The 20,718-nt window shown below is 37.1% G+C and overlaps 1 protein-coding gene across 24 annotated transcripts in view; it reads left to right on the plus strand.

Annotated features, from left to right (window-relative positions):
- The window catches only part of mark2b (MAP/microtubule affinity-regulating kinase 2b), an 88,284-nt gene extending 69,169 nt beyond the window's left edge, over positions 1-19,115 (plus strand). For 4 of the 24 annotated variants that reach the window (XM_009303144.4, XM_009303150.4, XM_009303145.4 and 1 more), the window contains 4 exons: positions 6,705-6,968; positions 10,619-10,645; positions 14,496-14,534; positions 16,855-19,115. In XM_009303144.4, coding sequence (XP_009301419.1) covers positions 6,705-6,968; positions 10,619-10,645; positions 14,496-14,534; positions 16,855-17,290 — 766 coding nt within the window. In that variant the 3' untranslated portion in view covers positions 17,291-19,115. The remainder of the gene's footprint in view (positions 1-6,704; positions 6,969-10,618; positions 10,646-14,495; positions 14,535-16,854) is intronic. The other 20 variants (XM_017357016.3, XM_073908417.1, XM_073908414.1 and 17 more) reach the window with 5 other exon arrangements.
- The last annotated feature ends 1,603 nt before the right edge of the window (positions 19,116-20,718 follow it).

Below are 20,718 nucleotides of genomic sequence, written 5' to 3' on the forward strand. Positions count from 1 at the left end.
TTATTTACAAAAAACAAACATACTAATATACAGAGGAAAAAGATATTTATAGAGAAAGAGAATGTTTTGACTTTCAATGCAAAGTCTGACTTTCTTTGTATGAACAACATGTCCATAATTTCATTTTTAAGTGAATTAAAAATACTTTACTAACCATTTATTATTTTTTGGTCAACCAGTTTTGGCCACAAAAGTAAGTCCAATTTATTTTAGACTCCACTGACTTTAATTTTAGGATAAAAAACATATACATTTTTATTGAAAAAAAAAAGAAGGTCATAGCAAATTAGGACAACGAGAGCCTCACCCTAAAAAATGATGTCAGAGTTTTTTGAGCAAACTAGCCAGATTTTATTAACCAGCAAGACTTTCTTGGTCAACCAGTTTAACTGGCAAAAAATAAGCAGCTACATCTGTCGTAAACAAGCTTTTTTCAGCGACGAAAAAATCTTATTACACCTTAATAAGTCATGAGTGATTTAATATATGATGCAAATGGTGCTACCTGTGTATTGAGAATGAGGAGAGTGATATTGTTTCCTTAAATTCTACCTAAGAACCTTAGAATAGTATGCATTGTGGATTAGTTCTAATATCTAATTTAGTAATTACACCAACTATGTCTTACTTTACTTTACCCCCACACCCAACACCCCCCCCCCTTTCCTGACTTCATCACTTATAAATGCTGCACAAATACAGCCACATATTGACAACTGACTACATCAGGGACACATGATGAATTGTGGCGCTGCAGCTAGGGCAGCGTGGTGTGTGAATGGCTCGTGTTAGCCTGCTAGTGCTGCTGTAAGTGAATGGCTGGTCTGTTGCATGCAGTGAGCTGAGCCTCTTCCGAGCGTGGTTGGGGACCATTGAGAGAAGGTACCGCTGCTCTGTTACATTGTCTCTCTCACCACCGTGTGCTTCTCTGCCCCTTGTGCACTGTCTTCCCTCTGGAGTGAAGCAGACCTCAGTGCAAGGGCCATATATTCAGACCTGAGCACTGTATATATGGGTGAGGGAGTGAGGAATCGTGCACAGCACAGCACAGCACATAGTGTGGCTTACTCTGTTTCTAAGGGTCCTTTCACGTGACTCACGTCAGGACACAGAGGAGATTTTCTGCAGATACACTTAAAATAGCGATATCAAACAGAAGATTGCATTTGTTTAAACTATTTGAATAATTCTGATTTCTTGCGATGGCAGAGTGATAGATTTGATTCCCGGGAAATGCATGAACTGATCTTATTTGACATCTTAAATTTATAAAAGTGACACCCAAAGTAAATTTATCTGAAGTGCACAATAGGGTTATGTGGACAGTGCATGTGATTTATCATAGGCCCGTTGCAGGCACAATTTCATTTTCACATATGTCCTTACATTAGTGTTACATTGAGCCAGGCTATTGTTTAACTGGTGGAAAAGAAATGGAGAGTTTTCTTAGACATACAAGATAGATAGCCAGTTGAGTACATTGGCGAGTGTATGTGTGGGGTAAATATATCTGCAGTTCTAGTTTGAATTGTGTTATAAATTAAATGACTATCACTCATAACCTTTGCAGAGAAACAGAGCAGATATTGGACAAGAACAAATCTTTCTAATGCTCGTGTGTTGAGTAATGAAGTATACTTTAACTATAGGCACACTACATTTCTTTGTTGTAAAACATTCAAAATTTAAATCTGAAGTGTAAAAATAGCCAATATACTCTACAATAACAATTGCAAAAGAAGCCAATCTACAACATTACAATTTGGGAGAATTAAAGTTTTAGATTTTTTTTTTTTTTACTTCCGTTAAGAGATCAACAAACTTAACAAACTTAAACTTTTATTCAACGCCACTTATGTTGCATTAACGTTACGCATTTTATCAGTTTTGGCTATCCCTGGGAATCAAACCTACAACATTTGCATTAGCACCATGTTTACTTTAGTAATGTAGCACAGGCCCGTAGCCAGAGAGGGTTACGGTGGTTCTAAAGACCCCTCATTGACAAAGGTCTAGAATTTGTCCCATACTTGAGCTCATTGTCCTATTTTGACTGTTATGCCATTGTGAAAATAACCCAGTGAAAATGGATTGTCTGTTGGCTGTCGCTTCAGCGTGACTTCAGATAATCAGTCTTGGTCAATGAAAACAATTTATTTTTATTACTTTTGAGTCTAACATCTGCTGTGCAAGAAAACATACAGTCTGACATAAATGAAGACATCTTTTACTACTGACCTACTGTATTTTTGTTAAACAGAGAAAACATTCACAAGTTCACGAGTAACTTTTATTCTAAATTTTGGGCCAAAAAAATGACCAATAAATTGGCGTGAAGTATCAAAAAACAGCCTATATTACAGTTCATTTTAATACTAATTAGGCTGTTGTTGTTATCTATGAATTTTCAAATGTACTTCTTTACAAGAGAGGCTAGAAAAATTATTATCATTATATGTTTTTTATTATTCAAATGACTAAATTCTGACTGAGGAATGTTGTGCTGGCTAGTTTGCTTTTGTTTGTTTTAGGCTAAAGTTTTTCATTAAAAACTTTAACAGATTCCAGTTTTTTTCCAATGATATGTAATATAATGAATGTGTATTTTTAGAAATTATTTTTGTATTATTGTGTATTTCAGTATTTCTTTATTCAAAATATTTAGGAAATAATTTTGGTCCATTAAGGTCATGATCACCCTCGGACAATCTAATTCGACAAAAAATTGTTAAAATAAAAATTATTTTAAAAAATTAGTTTAATACTTAAAAAAATCACTAAAATGCAGTATTTAAAACTCATAATTAAATTGAAAATTAGGTGAATAACTGCAAAAAGTCCAAATAAAAAAAGAACCACTCCTTTTACCAGCCTGGCTACGGGCCTGTAGCAAGACATAAAGTGGGTTCATCCAATTTAACTGTCATCATATTTGCCAAAGTAATGATACCACATGCCCTAATCATCACTGGCTATGCTTTGAAATGTCTGGTGGTTTCATTTCAGTGTAATCCAGTGTTGACAGTAGAACTGTAACTTAATGCTTTTCTCAGAGTAAGAGAAACCCTGACGTGAGTTCCGCTTATGGCCCTTTACTTTGACACCTTTGTTTGCCACTGTGAAAATCTCTGCTCCAACAAGAGAGCATGTGTTTGTAATGTATATAAATGATACTACATGCGTGTCCTAGCATACATTTCATGTGTGTTCTGACATGCATCAAAAGATGCGTTTTCCATGCAGATGTGTTTTCACAGTGGCCTGGGTTTGATACCTAAAGAGATGGTTCATTTCAAATGATGAAATACTTTCATCATTTACTCACTCTCCAATTGTTCCAAATTTGTTTGAGTTTCGTTCTTCTGTTGAACACACAACAAATGTTGGAAACTCATAGCTATTGACTTCCCTAGCATCTTATCACTGTTGGAATAGTGAAAGGGTTTCTAACATACTTTGAAAATGTCTTCTTTTGTGTTCAACAGAAGAAAGAAATTAATGTTTGGAGCCACTTGAGGATGGGTAATTGACAAGGGAATGTTCAATTTTTGGTGAACTGTCCTTTTAAAGTTCTGTTCATATTTACAGAGTGATTGCTGACGTGTTTTTTCCCTTCTGAACGTCCAGTTTTGTGCTATTTAGCATTCTACGGTGTTACCTTGAGAATTTTCCTTGAGTTCACTTCTTGGTTGTTGTGTTTCCGTGTTAGTTTGTGCGGTCTGAATTTGTAAATGAGGTTTTCCTCAAATTTGCCTCATATTCTTGATTCATGATATAGTTTGGACACACTCCCAGTGATGTGCAGTGATTCAGGCCCCATTTTACTCCACCCTGTATTGTTAGTCATGACCTGTTGTTTGTGTAAAGACGGTTTCGAAACATAATTTTAGCCAATGTATTGAGGCCATTCATGGATTTGAAGGTAAGTGATGGTGCAAAAAACAAGTGTTCATTTGAGGTAAAACTGCAGATTCCCAGTTGTTAACTCATAGTTAACATGAAATGATGCCCATAATACATTTTACTTCCACATTGTGGATTTTTCTTTTTTAAATAAAATCCTCAAAATGAAAAATAAAACATAAAATTATATTTTAAAGTATATTTAAAAAGTGTAAAAGTAGGATATTTCAGTGATACTATTTGAAGAATTGTTTGGATCTGAACTTCTATAAAACTTTTTAACATACGTTATATATTTATTCGGTATAACTACTCAATTATGCATATTTAATTATAAACAGGAATATAAAAATAAATTGGTTTGACTTCAAAAAACAAAAACAAAAAAAAGAATTGAGTTGTCGAAGCGAGCCAGTGTATTTAACCTTGTGACACCAGCAGCTACAAAAATGGCCATAAATGGGCTGATAATCTGGCACCCATGTATAGAGCTTATCATAGTTCACTATTCCAAACACAGCTATGCTTCTGAGAAGGGTCCACTTCCTGGCTGAAGTGGCTGGACAGTGTTTTGTTAATCTAGCTTTGGCAGGTTGAGTCACCAGAGTCATGTGACCTCTCTGGCTGTGCCTGTGCCAGTTGGCAGCTGGTTCTGGCTAGGTTCTACTACACTGGTTGGCACTTGAACAGATGTTGACTTGGACCTGACATGGCTGGGTGAGATTTTCTCTGATAGTATGCAGAAAAGATAGTGATGGGGAAAATGTGCCATTTCCATATCTCACACACACATACGCACAGTTTCAAATTACCCCTTATCTGTGTGTTTCTGTGTTGTGTGTGAAAGACTAAGCAGATTAAAAGATATGTTGGGTTATGGATATGATGTCCGTGTTTTCTTCTTTGTAGTCAGCATAGTTTATTATTGTGCGATTACATAATATAACTGACTAGAGCACTGCAAGAGCTTGAACAGAGCCTGCAGATACATACACTATTGTTTAATTTTTGAAGTTCATGGTTTTATCAGGGTATCCCCGGGGTCTAAAAAAGTCTTTAAATGTCTTAAATTTCAAAAAACTAATTTTAGCCCTTAAAGTCTTAAATCCACTGAATTATTGTATTGTTGGTCTTAAATCATTTTAAACTGGTCTTAATTCTCCTATGTCTATGTAAAGCTATACCCAATTGGGCCGACACTCATCCAATCACTAACAATATATTTCAATAAAAAATCAATATTTATTTATTTATTAACTCTGTTTACTTATTAATAAGGTTTAATTATCTTACTCAATATAACATTTGTTTTTACATTTTTTTAAGGTTTTAACTTTGCCATTCAAATCTTTAGGGTTTAGTCTTGTGTAAGTCTGAAATTGAATTCATTATGGTCTTAAAAACATTTTAAATTTGACTTGATGAAACCTGTAGAAATCCTGTTTTATGTGGATTGCTTTATTAATGTGTTTTTGTTTTATATGTACAGTGCTCAACATAATTAAGTTCACTTCATTTTGAAAATTATTATTTGTATCAATTTCTCTGTGGATATGGGTAATCTATTGGTGCATTTGAATAAAACAGATTTATTAAACATATATTTATTAAAATAATATTTTAGTCACAGAACATCTTTTGAAATAGAAATATAATGTTTAAATTCATGGAAAATGTTGCAAATAATACAAACTACACAATTTCAACAAAATTATAGATATTTTTTCTCTTGATTTTTGCTATTTTAGAAAATTTTATTAATATTTTTCCCTAGCATATACATTTGGGCTATAATTTTTTAACCATTATTGTAAGTTATTTTGTTAGATTAGCTCCAGGCTTTATAAAACTGACTAAACTAACATATATGCACAAATATAATATTTTAAAGCATCCTATAGTCACCAATCTCAGTCCTGGAGGGCTGGTGTCTCCGCAGGGTTTAGCTCCAACTTGCCTCAACACACCTGCCTGGTTAATTCAAGTATACCTATTAAGACCTTGATTAGCTAGTTCAGGTGTGTTTGATTAGGGTTGGAGCTAAAATCTGCAGGCCCTCCAGAAACAAGTTTGGTGATCCCTGCTGTAGACCATTTTGAGGGATGTAAACAAAAACAATGGTCGCAAAGTGTTTCCTGGTTTACATTTTTGATTTCTATAGCTTCCGAAAAGAGCCACGTATTGATAGTTAATGAAATGATGGCTGTTTTAACATTAAGTTATGGATGAATTGGCTCTCGTTACAGTTATGAAATAGTTTGATAACAAGCAGGAAAGGTTCATGGGCCAATGACATGATCACATTGAAATGGTCTATAGAAAATACTTATTTAAATGAGAGATTTGTGGGGGGTGTACTTATATATGCTGAGCACTATATGTACTATATATCTCATTAGGTGACTATTCTTCTTGCAGACATAAAAAGTGAAAATCAACCTTCCATGGTCATTTTTATATTGTTTTAAATATTATAACAGTTATTTTTATTACTTTTGTTTCTATTTTTATTATTAAAGTTATTATCAGTTATATTCTAAAATAAATAACATAAACAATATGATTGTGCACTAGCTAAAATAGATACACTGACAGATTCTGTTCTTTTATTATACATTACTTTGGTCTTGTGGTAATTTCATTTTTAATGCAGCGTTGTTGTAGAAATACCAATGATTTTAAATGAATGACAGTAAATGAATGAACGTTTTTAAATATTTGAATGTTTTGATGGTTATCCTACCACCATGTCCTCATCTTTTTTCTTTCCTTTTGTTTGGGGGAAATTTGCTTTGTCACAGTGATCCCCCACAGAGAGCACCTGGTGCCTCCCCGTCAGCCCACAATATCAGCAGTGCAGCTGGGACGGACCGTACCAATTTCCCCAGAGGGGTGCCCACCCGCAACACCTTCCACCTCGGCCAGCAGCGGGGAGCACGAGACCAGCAGGGCTCTCCCTACCACGGAGCTCCCGCCTCCCCTTCCCTGTCACACGGGAACAGCCAACAACGAAGACCCGCAGCTTCTGGCATCTTCAGCAAGTTCACCTCCAAGTTTGTGCGCAGGTGAGACAGGCCGAGTGTTCGATAAATCATTAGATTGACGTGAAGCTGGAGGAAAGACAGAAATCGCTGGTTTTTGGAGGTGTTAATGGCACCAGAAGCCTAATGGCGGGTGGTGTGATGATGAGTGTGATGAATGCTGGGTATTTTCGGCAGTTATAGATGGATTAGTTGGTGCTGGGAAAGAACAGAATGAGACTTGAAGACAAAGTGAAAGACGAGCACACTGACACATCAGCACATTCTCACACCTTCTGCTGAAGGCCGTTTCATAGGTGTCCGTCTGTACATTCAGTAACCATATAGAAATCCACTAAAACTGTTGTCAGCCTCTGATCAAACAGCTTTGCAAGTAGTTTTATCCTAACATGCTCATTTTGATCCTAGGATATTATATTGTCAAAGTTTCACCCTCAAGTTCAGATCTCCATAGGTCAATCAAAGCACTGTCAGTCCCCACAATCCCAACATAAATCTCAGCTCATTTAAACACATGCAGATTTCTCATCAGTTTCATCATCTTTGTCTCTAAGTTCTAGCACACACTCCCAACACATTTCTACCTTTCCCGCACCTCCGTGGCGACAGTATCCTTGGTAACAGCTGAGGTATTGCATTCCCCTGCTCTATAAATACTTGTGGAGGGGACACCTTGGTATCCACTCGCTAGTACGACCATAGCAGTTCACCAAAACGCTTACTTGCATTATGTGCTATACTGATACATCTCCATATCGCAAAACTCACGCTTAAACTGCTATTCTCTCGCCTGTCATTTGAGGAACACCAGTCATTTCATTTGTATTCGGTCTCCTATTTCAAAAAGAAAAAAGTGAAGTGACAGATGACTTGTGCTTTGTCTGTCTGCGTATCTGCTTGTGTCCTTTTTTAATGTGTATTCAAGCTAGTGTGCGGCCATTTTAGTTAAAGCCAATTCACGTCTATGACAGATGCAGACAATCTCCAGATTACAGCAGATCACTTTTTTGTCAATCTATGACAAGACAACAGCAACTCAAGCATATTTAGTTGCGATTACAAGCTTCGACAGACACTGACAAATGTAATATGCTTATTTGACAAACCTCGACAAAGTGTGTGCATCTGTCAGTGGTGTGAACTGGCTTTTGAGGAAACATTTTTTGAGGTCAACATGAAATGGCATTCACAACCCGTATTACTTCTGTAATATTTACATCTTTCAAATTAAACTTCATATCAGAATAGGGATATGCACATTAGCATTGTCCAGTATGTAACATAAATGAAAACAAAAACACATATTGTAAGTCCAAAAGAATTAAATGTATGATGAAGCCTATTGAAGTGGCCCTAAAATTCAAATTATGAAAATAAATACAAGTATCGTCGTAAGATTTTTCCAAATTTTTCCACATATCAGAGTGTAAGCATGATTGCAAATACAAACTTACAGTATTCATGATGGACTTCAATTTGCCTAAGTACCTGGTCAAAACCATGTTCTTCTAGAAAAAACATTGAGATATCATATACATTCACCGGCCACTTATTAAAGACACGTTACTAGTTTCAGGTTGGACCTACTGATGCCTTCAGATCTGCCTAATCCTTCGTGATCGCATAGATTCAACAGTATCCCTCAGAGACTGGTTTATGATAGCATTACACAGTTGCTGCAGATTTGTCGGCTGCACATCAATAATGTGAATCTCCCATTCCACCACGTCCCAAAGGCGCTCTATTGGATTGAGTTCTGGTGACTGTGGAGGCCTTTTGAGTACGGTCAACTCATTGTCGTGTTCAAGAAACCAGTCTGAGATGATTTGTAATTTATGACATGGTGCATTATCCTGCTGGAAGTAGCCATCAAAAGATGGACACACTGATCATAAAGGGATAGACATGGTCAGCAGCAATACTCACTTAGGCTGTGGTGTTGACAATATGCTCAATGGGTATTAATGAGCCCAAAGCGTAGCAAGAAAAGATCCCCTATACCATTACACCACCACCACAAGCCTGAACTGCTGATACAAGGCAGGATGGATCCATAGTTTAATGTTGTTGGCGATAAATTCCGACCCTACCATCCGAATTTGGCAGCAGAAATCGAGTCTCATCAGACCAGGCAACATTTTTTCCAATCTTCTATTGTCCAATATTGGTGAGCCTGTGTGAATTGTTGCCTCAGTTTCCTGTTCTTAGCTGACAGGAGTGGCACTCTGTGTAGTCTTCTGTTGCTGAAGCCCATCCGCCTCAAGGTTTAAAGGGCCATGAAACCCCCTCGTTTCAGCAGGGTGTTGTGCATTCAGAGATGCTCTTCTGCATACCTCAGTTGTAATGAAAGGTTATTTGAGTTACTGTTGACTTTTTATCAGCTCAAACCAGTCTGGCCATTCTCCTCTGACTCTGGCGTCAACAAGGCATTTGCTCCTACAGAACTGCCGCTCACTGGATATTTTCTCTTTTTCTGACCATTCTCTGTAAACTCTAAAGATGGTTGTGCGTGAAAATCCCAGTAGATCAGCAGTTTCTGAAATACTGAGACCAGCTCGTCTGGCATTAACAATCATGCCACGTTCAAAGTCCCTTAAATCACCTTTCTTCCCCATTCTGATGCTTGTTTTAAACTGCAGCAGATCGTCTTGACCATGTCTACGTGTTAACACAAGAATTTTTTGTTAACAAGCAGTTAGACAGGAGTACCTTATAAAGTGGCCGGTGAGTGTACTCAATATCGCACTCCTGCATCAGAATTGTGATTACTATATGTAAAGTTTGGGCATTACATGCTAATATGGGCTTTAATGTGGGCAATATTGGCTGTATTTTAAATGTGATGGTTAATTGGTTTAATTTCTGCATCCTTTATTATTATGCTACATAATATTTCAGGTGCATTAAGGGTGAAACTAATGACTAGAGTATTGGCTGCTGAAAATTCAGCTTTGCATTTCATAAAATAAAATAAAAAGCGATAGAAGACAGCAATAATATCGCACACAATTGCTGTTTAATCTTGGTGAGAATTACAGAACTAATTTTAAAAAATCTTATAGCCCACAGACTATTTGAGATTCTTATTGATAGTGTGGCCATAAATGACAGCTTTTATAAAAAAAAAAAATTATTGACAAGGTTGCATTGCCTACGACAGTATATCTGAAACAAAATCTACTGGTCAACATTTTCACCACCTGCATGGCCCTAAATGTTAACCATTTCAGAGGTTGAGCTAGATAATGTAAAGTTACACTTTTTTTTCCTGTATATGAATTTGCATTGATTAATTGTGCATTGTTACTTCATTGACATTCTATTCTTAGTCACGTTGTGATATGTATTAAATAAATTGGGTCGGATTTCATGTTGGTTTTAACAATACTTAACAAGATTAGGCAGTTTAACTCTACCTAGTTTGTGTAAGCATTCCACACCTTTTATAAATGTTAATAATTAACCTAATAGTTTAATTGCATGTAGTGACCCAGATTACTAATGTGAGTTGCTCATTTTCAAATGGATAACCTGTCAAATAACCTCACACCGATAGTCATTGTGTCCAGGGCCATCCGACCACTTTTATGATATTTCTATTATTTTATTTATTTTCAATTTACACACATATTTCTTTCCTCTTTTTCTTTTTTTGTTTTACTTTTGTTTTGTAGAAATCTGTCATTCAGATTCCCCAGAAGGTAGGCAACGTTGATCCTAACCACCCCTTTGTTTAAGACTTGTTTTGACCCTTTTATTTCCTTTTTCTCGTTCCTTGTCTAAACCCCTCAGTATGTTCTGTGATTGGCCCTTTTTCCCCTGGTTGTTTATTTTGTGTGCAGTGTGATGACCGACACTAATGACCAACTCTAACCATAAAAGCAGCACTACTCTTTACTTTCCTCAGTAACAGCCAGTCTTTCCTGGCCGTCTCCATCCTTTAATTTCCCCTGGCTGTTAATTTACCTGGTGATCAAACCCGTGTGGCCCAGATTCTGTGTGCGTCACCCAGTGTGTCTGCCTGCACAAATATCACAGAGCTTTTGATAACAGATGTCATCATTAAGATGGCTAATAGAAATTGATGTCATCGAAATTCATAAGCAAAGTTGATTGGATACACTAGAGTTTGGGCTCAGTCAGTTAATAGTTTAATTTTAAAGCTGACAATAAAATTTGTCATCACAAAATGTAGCACTGATTCCATGAAATAATAAGAATTAAGCAAATTAGCAATATTTCTAATGGGGTATGTGGAAGACCAGAGTAGTGCCAATTAAAGACATTGCTTTTAAAGCCACAAGTTGACTTTACTTTAAAAAAAAGGGAGTACACCTATTGTAACTTTGAGCTGTTATTACAAAATTGTAAGTTTTTATATAATTATGCTCTTAGTTAAAGGTGCAGTAGGTGATCTGCCACAATGCTAACCAGATAGCATATCTTTGAAACACAGTTCCTCCCCTGCCGTCCAAAGCTACGCCTCCTGAAACATGAATGCGCACCTTAAAGATGACAGCAGACAACCCACTAGATCATGTCATTCGCCAGTTAGAAATCTTTATAGTACTTTAAAATACTACAATTATAACATATAACCCATTCATAACACAGCACAATCATGTAAAGCTTTGTGTCCCTAAAAGAGATTTAAAACAGAATATTACCTTTGTAAAAGAAATACTTCAGCCATGGTGTCATCCTTCCTCCAGCATGTAAAAGTAACTCCAATATTTTGGAGATTTTAAAAAGATATTTAAAAAAGTTTTGATTTAGCATTTGTTTTACCGCTCTCTTTCTGGTGTGCACATGTCGTAAACGCGAAGAATGGCAGATCTGCGTGAACAGAGGGGTGCAGATGTACAAAAATCTTCATTTGCTGACAGTTTGGGCTACTTATGTCGAGTTATGACAACTGTCGGCCCGATAATACTTAATTGGATGAACATTTTTTAGTCTTGTGAATTAGCCAGAATAAAAAATACAAATTAATACATTTAGATCATTTACTTTATTCAGTACTATTGGAATGTGAAGAGATTTTCAACCTGCACAACAAAAATGTTTCTGAAGACAATCACCCACTGCACCTTTAATTTAATTTGATCCAGTGGGTTTGCTCACTTTTTTTAATGTAATTAGGTCAGCTAATTGATTTAAAAGCAAATGATTTGCTATTTAAAGTAAAGTCAACTATTTGCTTTTTACTTAAAAGTGTAGGTTTGAAATAATAGTTGAAGTCAGAAATATTAGCCCTTCCCTTTGAATTTTTTTTTTGTTCCCAAATGATGTTTAACAGAGCAAAAAAAAAAAAAAGTCACAGCATGTCTGATAATATATATATTTTTTCCTTATGCAGAAAGTCTTATTTGTTTTATTTTGGCTAGAATAAAAGCGGTTTTATTATTTTTTTTAAACCATTTAAATTTTTTTTGATAGTCTACAGAACAAACCATCATTTATTATCATTATTATACAATAACTTGCCTAATTACCCTATCCTCCCTAGTTAACCTAATAAACCTAGTTAAGCCTTTAAATGTCACTTCAAGCTGTATAGAAGTGTCTGAAAAAATATCTAGTCAAATATTATTTACTGTTATCATGACAAAGATAAAATAAATCAGTTATTAGAAATTAAATATTAAAACTATTATGTTTAAAAAGGTGTTGAAAAAAATCTCTCCAATAAACAGAAATTGAGAAAAAAATAAATGAGGGGCTAATAATTCTGACTAAAACTGTATGTGAAGAGTTCAGAGCCAAAAACCTCTAAATAAAAGTGAAATTTTCTTCTAAAATAAACATTTTTTCCACAAGCTCCTGTGTGTATGTACAGTAAATCTACTTTAAGAAAAGTGCTAAGAAAAATACTCATTTTAGAGGAAAATTTCAGATGACACTTAGAGGTTTCATATATAAATAAAAATGCAGCCTTGCTGAGCATAATTATCTTCTATAAAGGTTTATCAGGTCTGTTTGGGCACAGGCTATCTTCCTCTTTTTGACTAGTAGAGGAAGTCATTGAACATCTGAGTAAAAATGGGAAGCAAAATACTATTAGCAGTCATAAGTAGTCCATGTAAATAGAGGAATTCCATTATGATAAATACAGTAAAGATTGCTATTTGCAAGGTATTGTTCAGAGCTGTGAATTTACATGACAAGACTGATGGTTATCTTGTGCAGAAACATTTATTTTCTTCGTCTCTCTTTCACTTGCTCATTAACAATGACAGCAGCTCTAGAAGCTGAGACCGGCCAGCTGTCAGGCTTTGTCCTGCTCAAACACCTTAAACCAAACTTCCTCATGGCACGTCTATCTTCTTTCTCTTTCTCTGTTCATGCGCCATTCCTTGAACCTATTTGAATGATGACTCTCACACACTCAGGCATCTGGTGAACGGACGCCACCATCTGTCTGAAGTCCCTAACCACTTGGGCCACTTGAATTAACAGGCGTTTTTTCTTCCACTGGCTGTTTTGAAAACCTGTGTATGTTGAAGTGATGCTAGGTGTTTGTTTTCGAGACCACCAGAAGGCGCAAGTGAGCAGTTTATAGGAGATGAAATATAAATCTTTGCGCTCTCTGGTGGTGAAGCTTGTGTTGTTGTGATTCACGGATTGAGACAACTAATTATTCTTTGCAGGATTCGTCTGATTTAATGGTTCCTGTTTCTTTCAGAAATTTAAACAGAATGAGTGCTGCTTTGCTCCTTTTTAACCATTTGTGTCAAAAGTTGTGTTTTATCCTGAGTTTCTGTCGTCTGTGTGGTGTGTTTGCTACTGACAGGGATGTCAGTCTGCTAAGGGCCTGTTTGTCTGGTGGTGTTTTTTTTTTTTTTTTGGGATGCTTGTGTGCTCGGCCTGACAGACTGTAGGGGCAGGTGACTGTCGGATTTGAGTTGTTACCATGGTGATGGGGCTCGGTAGAATCTTTTAGAGCATCTTGAACAGACCTGCATCATTCCACCCTACTTCATGTTACTGAAGCAGTCTGTCCGATTCATCTGTTCATTGGCATTAAAACATGCTTGTTTCCAGATGCACACAGTAATTGCTCGAGTGTGCATTTTGAATTGTCGTATCATGATTTTAAAATTAATTATAAAGCTATCTAAGCTAATTATAAAGATCACACACTATCGAATAGAATATATATATCACCACAGCTGTGAGAGTGAAAATAGAGCAGTGCGTAAACCCCAATTCCCAAAAAACTTCAGGAATCTGTGATGTGTTTAGTCTCGTTAATGTTTACTTCATTCCCAAAAGTGTTTTTCTTAGTGTTTTTCATTTAAAGTAAGGCATAAGAGAACTAACAAATCACATATTCATGATTGTGTCACATTTTTACAAAGTATCCCAGCTTTTTCTGAGTTTAAGCTACAGTTTTAAAATAGGCGTGAACAACTGGATTGGTGGAATGAAGGTTCTGGATGGGTAAATGTTTTTTGTGGTGCTGGAAATCATCCCCCTTTCTGCTCATTGTACTGAACAAGCTAAACTAGAACTCAAACTAAGACTAAACCTGTTGCAATTTTTTTCGAGGAGCCCCTATGAGGGAGAGGGTCAAGAGGAGGGGAGCAGGTGAGAACAAAACCCAAGGATTTCTTCATTGGACCTAATCAGTAGATACTTAGAGGTGTTATTGGGCAGCAAAGTGGCTTTTAAATGGTTGATAATTGGTTTCAAACAAATATTAGTAGAGACCCAGTGGGATTTAATTAGAGGATTAATTGCTCTGTGTGTGTGTGTGTGTGTGTGTGTGTGTGTGTGTGTGTGTGTGTGTGTGTGTGTGTGTGTGTGTGTGCGCGCATGTGTGTGAGAGAGAGTCCCTTGGATATGTTTTGATTTTGATTTGATTTATAATTTCATTCTAAAGTTTGTTTACAAAGAATGCATTTCACGTACTGCCTGTATCTATGTTTCTAAAGGGCAAACACATGCACAGCTGAACGTTTTCTGACTTACTGTAATCAAATCTTTAATGTTCGAATTAAAATATATCTGCACTCTACCAAAACAAGTATTAGTATTGTAATATATTTAAAATCATACACGCTGCCTTCAAGTCATATAATTGTTAGGGGTTTGAGCATGTCATTGACTACGTTTACATGGACATCAGTAGTTAAATCATTTTTCTTAATCTGAATAAGACAATAATATGATAAAGGTGTTTACATGAGTTGCTTTTCGAATGTTTCTTTCACGATCCCGTTTTACATGTTTTACAAAGCACATAATTTGATTAACATCGTTGCGTCAACATCAACATTTCCTCTAGAGTTTCATGTCATTTTGGGTGTTTCATTTTTAATTTGTCCTCTTTAACGGCAGTTTGGCATTTTCACTTTCATTCAGGAACATTTCATGCATGCCCCCCGTGACGAACGAGATATTGGATGCGAAGATGAACTGCTGGAGGAGTGTTGCTTTACTGGAATTTGATATTGACATTGTATGGGAAAAAACCTCCGCCTTTCATGATATATATGATAGTGTTAAACAGTTGTGTGTATAGACTATTCTGTCGTAAAATGCGGCAAAAATCCTACACAATGGTAATATATAATTATAAATCTGTAGTGCACTTTAATAATGTCATTAGCATTCACCACATGTGTTAATTCTATTTCTATTCAGTTCGTTTATGCCTTTAGTCAGATTAAGATAATCGAAAATCTTTGTTTACATGGTAAACTCTTTGTCAAAGTATTGTCTTAATCAGATTAAAATCGGATTATTGCTGTCCATGTAAACCTACTCAATGTTTACACTTTGCATTTTATGCCCAACAATGTTAATCACATGTAAATGAACAGCCCAAACCCATAAGTGTTTGCTGTTCAGCTGAAAATGTTCTCATGTAACACAACCCTAATTTTGTAGGTAATTTGAGTGTTGCTTTGCAAACAAAATCTTACAGTAACCAACATTTTGGTAGAGTAGATTACTCCTAACCTAATGTGCATTTTGTCCTTCAATTTCTGATAAGTGCCTAGAAAAACGAAACATCAAATGCGTTATCTATAGCAGTGTTTCTCAAACACGTTTCTGGAGGACCACCAGCTCTGCACATTTTCCTTGTTTCCTTAACCAAACACACCTGATTCAGATCATCCGCTCATTAACAGAGACTGAAAGACCTGTAATGGGTGTGAAAGACAAAGGAGAAATCCAAAACATGCAGTGTTGTTGATTCTCCAGGAATGTGGCTGAGAAACACTGATCTATACTGACTAGAATAAAACACATATTTTCCACATTCGTTAATACCTGTCCAAGCAGACTTGAAAGCAGTATTCAGTTCTTGATTTAGACTAGCACTACCCAACTCAACCTAATTCAGCTTGTCACTGAGCAACATTAAGGGACATCATATTTAAGGATAAAGGTTTATAAGGGAGATTCAGAGCTTCTTAAAGGTTTAAAGTCAGACTAACTGGCTCAGTCTTCCCTCAGCTGTCATTTTCATTGGTTTCTATATTCAGCACGTGAGGTGTTACTTCACGTCCAGACACCAGAAAGCCTCCAAGTTGGAAGGTGTTCAGTTTAAGAAGAATCCTTTCGTCTGTTCCATGTGTTTGCACCTGAACATCTGCATGCATGCTCCTTTCCTCTGCGATATTTCCAGTTGTTTATTGCTGAATATCTCTCTCCAACCATGTCCACTGCTTCATCCTCTTTCTCTCTCTCTCTCTCTCTCTCTCTCTTCAACACACTCGATTTCCCTCAACCCTCCATTTTTTATTCTCTCAACAATTTCTCACTTTTCTCCCACGCACCTTCCCACATCCTCTTTGTTCTCTTGTTCCTTCCTTTCCGTCCTTGTTCACCCCCTACCGATGTTCTCTTCTCAACCTCCCCCACCTCCATCCTTCTCTGTCCATCCCTGTCTCTACAGATCTATGCTCAGCAGTGCAGAGAAGTCGGAGAAAACTAGCGTCGGGCCGGAAGATGAAAACAAAGATCCCTCCTCGTCTCCGGGCGGCGGGACTCCTCCAGCCGCGCCAGTGTCCTCGCTTAAAGACCAGTCCAAACCTCGCTCTCTCCGCTTCACCTGGAGCATGAAGACCACGTCTTCTATGGAGCCCAGCGAGATGATGAAGGAGATTCGGAAAGTTCTTGACGCCAACAGCTGCGAGTACGAGCTGCGCGAGCGTTACATGCTGCTTTGCATGGCTGGCAACCCTGCTCGTGACGACTTTGTGCAGTGGGAGATGGAGGTGTGTAAGCTGCCCCGTCTCTCGCTCAATGGCGTACGCTTTAAGAGGATATCCGGGACGTCCATTGCCTTTAAAAACATCGCCTCCAAAATCGCCAATGAGCTCAAACTGTGAGAGAGGTATAAGGGTGAGAGAGAGATGCGCAAATGCAAGTGAAAAACAGTAGCATTTAAAGATTCTCTAAACAGGGATGAGTGGAGAAGGTACTACTCAAACATGAGGGTAGATACAGAATATAGGATCAGATTCATAAAAACGGGGAAATAGCACACTGACCCATCAATCCTGCACACGATGAGGAGTTTTAGAAGGTGTAGGTTCTTTGTCCTGAACATGTTCAATTCAGAAAGGCGACGAGTCTCTCGACACACTTTGTTTTCTGCTGAAAATGAATTTTGAACTCATTTCTGGTCTCTTCGTACACTTGCACACAAACGCACCAATTGCCTATTGAAGTGAATGGAGGATGAAATGCCAAACTTGACAGAGGGGTGGCCATTGACTTCAGACCCCAAAGTATTGATAGGTTGGAGGTGGATCATTTAGAAGCAAAGAATGATGTTTGTGGCCACTTCAGAGAGACACACACACACACACTCTCTCTGTGTTTATTTCTTCCTCTTAATCTGTCGACAGGGTTGCGCCTCGCCATTTGTTCAGTAAGGGCCAGCGCACTTGATCAATACTGAGAGGACTGTAAATTCTGGTTTAGGTGATTTTAATTCTTAATCGGCTGGGTTTAGATTTGCTGCACTGGAATGGGTGAATTTCTGTTGCCTTTTTATTTTCTTATAGAAATGAAATGTTTTATTGTTGTATTTACCAATGATTATGTTTTAATATTATTAGAAACAACAAATTCTTTTTATTATTATTATTTGTGGTCTTGTGCTCTTGATCGTACTATGCCTTTGTATAAAGAATGTCTGAAAAAGCACCACATGACTCCCATGAAACGTTTCGCACTCTTGCCCCACTTTGCCACAAAGGATCATGGGGCAGCAAGTACTCTCCTCATGTTTTAAAAAAAAAAAAAAGTCACTGGATCAAAAAAAAACATTTAAGGACTCAATTCATGCAACTAATCATTCCCATGCCATGTTCATGACTAAGGAACTATTGTTGAGGGGATCCACGACCCTCTATGCTTCAAGCCAAGAACTTTCCACTTCCGTCTTCATCCGCAGGAGGCTTTTGGCATTACTCATTTGATGGTACTCTTTATAAAAACGTGTCTTGATTGAATGTGTATGTCTGTATGAGAGATGGAGGGTTATGTCTGAATAACCAAAATGCGTGCTCAGTTTCATTTTCAATGCAGAGACTATTAATAGCAGTACCTGCCATATTTCCAATATTTTGTTGGCATTATCATTTTCACTCTTGAAATCAGTTGAGAAGTCATCCGCGCACAAGCAGATTAGTAATTTGAGCAGATGGGAACCAACCTGCAAAACAGAGCGAGAGCATTTACTGACTGCAAACTAGAGTTTGTTTCCATCCTTTTCTGCTGAGCTGTACATGCTTGCATGCATCCTCTAGTTGACATCGGGTGCACCTCTGTTATTGTGTAAAGAGGACAGGGGTTGGGATCAGATCTTCTTTTAAAGTCTGTCGACAGTTTGGGGGACAACTGTGCACATGTGTGTTTTATATCTTCATAGAAAATAATGATTATCTTTTTTTTGTCATGTACTTTGCTGTTCTCACAAACGATCATTTGTTCAAGGTGCTGGGGATCCAATTATTTTAAGTATTGTTTGTTTCTTCAGGGTTGATTATTTTTATTCACAACATTTTTTTTTTGTTGCTGTAATTTTATTATTTGTGTCAGACTCTGCTGTTGGGTTAGGGGGGGTTCACATAGAAATACACCAAATGTTTTTTTTTTTTTTGTGCAAAGATATGATCGACGATAGTAATAAAACAATTAAACTCACGATGGCTGTATTGAAACTGGTTTGTTCCAATGTTTAATATACCCAACAATGGCATATCTGAGGGTGTTTGACATCACATAGGCTCCTTAAATATATGCAAGTAACCAGGGTGCAAATTATACATTTACGGGGTCAACTTTTTCGATAATGTTAGTTTTTGTAATACACACTTATCAAATGTAGTAAATCAAATGTAGGTATTTGTTTAAATTACATCAAACTTGTTAAGTTTTCAGTGTTTTGTGGGACATTTTGTTTTCTGACCTATTAGCTACTTCTGAGGTTACTGTAGGTCAAACTATGTATCTAAATTAACTTAACTTTTAGGCTATATGTAGAAACAAACTGCTAGGCTATTTCAGGAGAATAAAATGACAATAGTTAAGATGTCTATCGGGGCTCTAGATCTGCTGGCTTCAGACCATTGAATTTTGAGTTTTTTACTGGCAGACTTATTGGCACAATTATGCATTAACAGTAGTATGAACCATTTTATGGGTGGTCAAATTTATATTTATATTGTAATTCATTTATATTAAATTTAATTATTAACATTATTTAAAATACAAAGCAGAGCTAATTATTTCTCAGTATTAAAGAGCTAACCCTATATTAATTTTTGATCAACTATACCATTAAGACGTATATTTAGTTATCCCCATATCAGCTTCCTGAACAATTAGGGCAGTTAAACATTTAATTTTGAACAATTTAGATTTGAGAAACGATCTAAATTTGATCCACGTTTAAATGTATTTGGTCGAGGGCTGAAGGCGTGTCCTCGCGGTGTTTTGGTTTGGATCCGTGAACATAACCTGTAAGTAACCATAGTAACAGTGATGTTAAAAATAATATAGTGAGGCGCGACATTTATAACAGAAGCTGTTACTAAATCTATTTGTAGAGTTCAAGCGCTGTTTAATCTGTCGAATTTTAAGCAACCGACATGAGCTTTCACGTTTAATGTCACCTGATGAGAGGTAGCGAGCTCGCGCGCGCGCACGCACGCACAGCACAAAACTGGCGGGAGCCGCTGAGGAAGATGGCTATGAGGAAGTAAACTTGGCCCACACCTGAGACTCAGTAAGTTAATAAAACTACAATAAAACACTAACCACACACTCACGATACGCCTTTGTGTGATAAACAGGCGCCCTCATGCTGTGTTTACATTTCCGGTGTTCTGTTCGCACTGTTCCAAAAAGCATGGTTGTGTGGCTTGAAGATAACGTTACACAATAAGTTAACGTTAACTTACTTAATTTCCCGTCACAAAACAGTACGCAGATGGCTCAAGGGTTAGCACTGTCGCCTCACAGCAAGAAGGTCGCTGGTTCGAGCCTCGGCTGGCCAGTTGGCATTTCTGTGTGGAGTTTGCATGTTCTCCCCGTGTTCGTGTGGGTTTCCAGGGGTGCTCCGGCTTCTCCCACAGTCTAAAGACATGCGGTATGTCAATAAAATAAACTAAATTAACGTTAGGCATAATGTGTGTGTGAGAGAGAATGAGTGTATGGGTGTTTCCCAGTATTGGGTTGCAGCTGGAGCTTGATTTTACATCCACTGCATAAAACATACGCTGGTTTGTGCGGTTCATTCCACTGT

This window comes from Danio rerio, chromosome 7 (assembly GCF_049306965.1).
Source record: "Danio rerio strain Tuebingen ecotype United States chromosome 7, GRCz12tu, whole genome shotgun sequence".
NCBI lineage: Eukaryota > Metazoa > Chordata > Actinopteri > Cypriniformes > Danionidae > Danio > Danio rerio.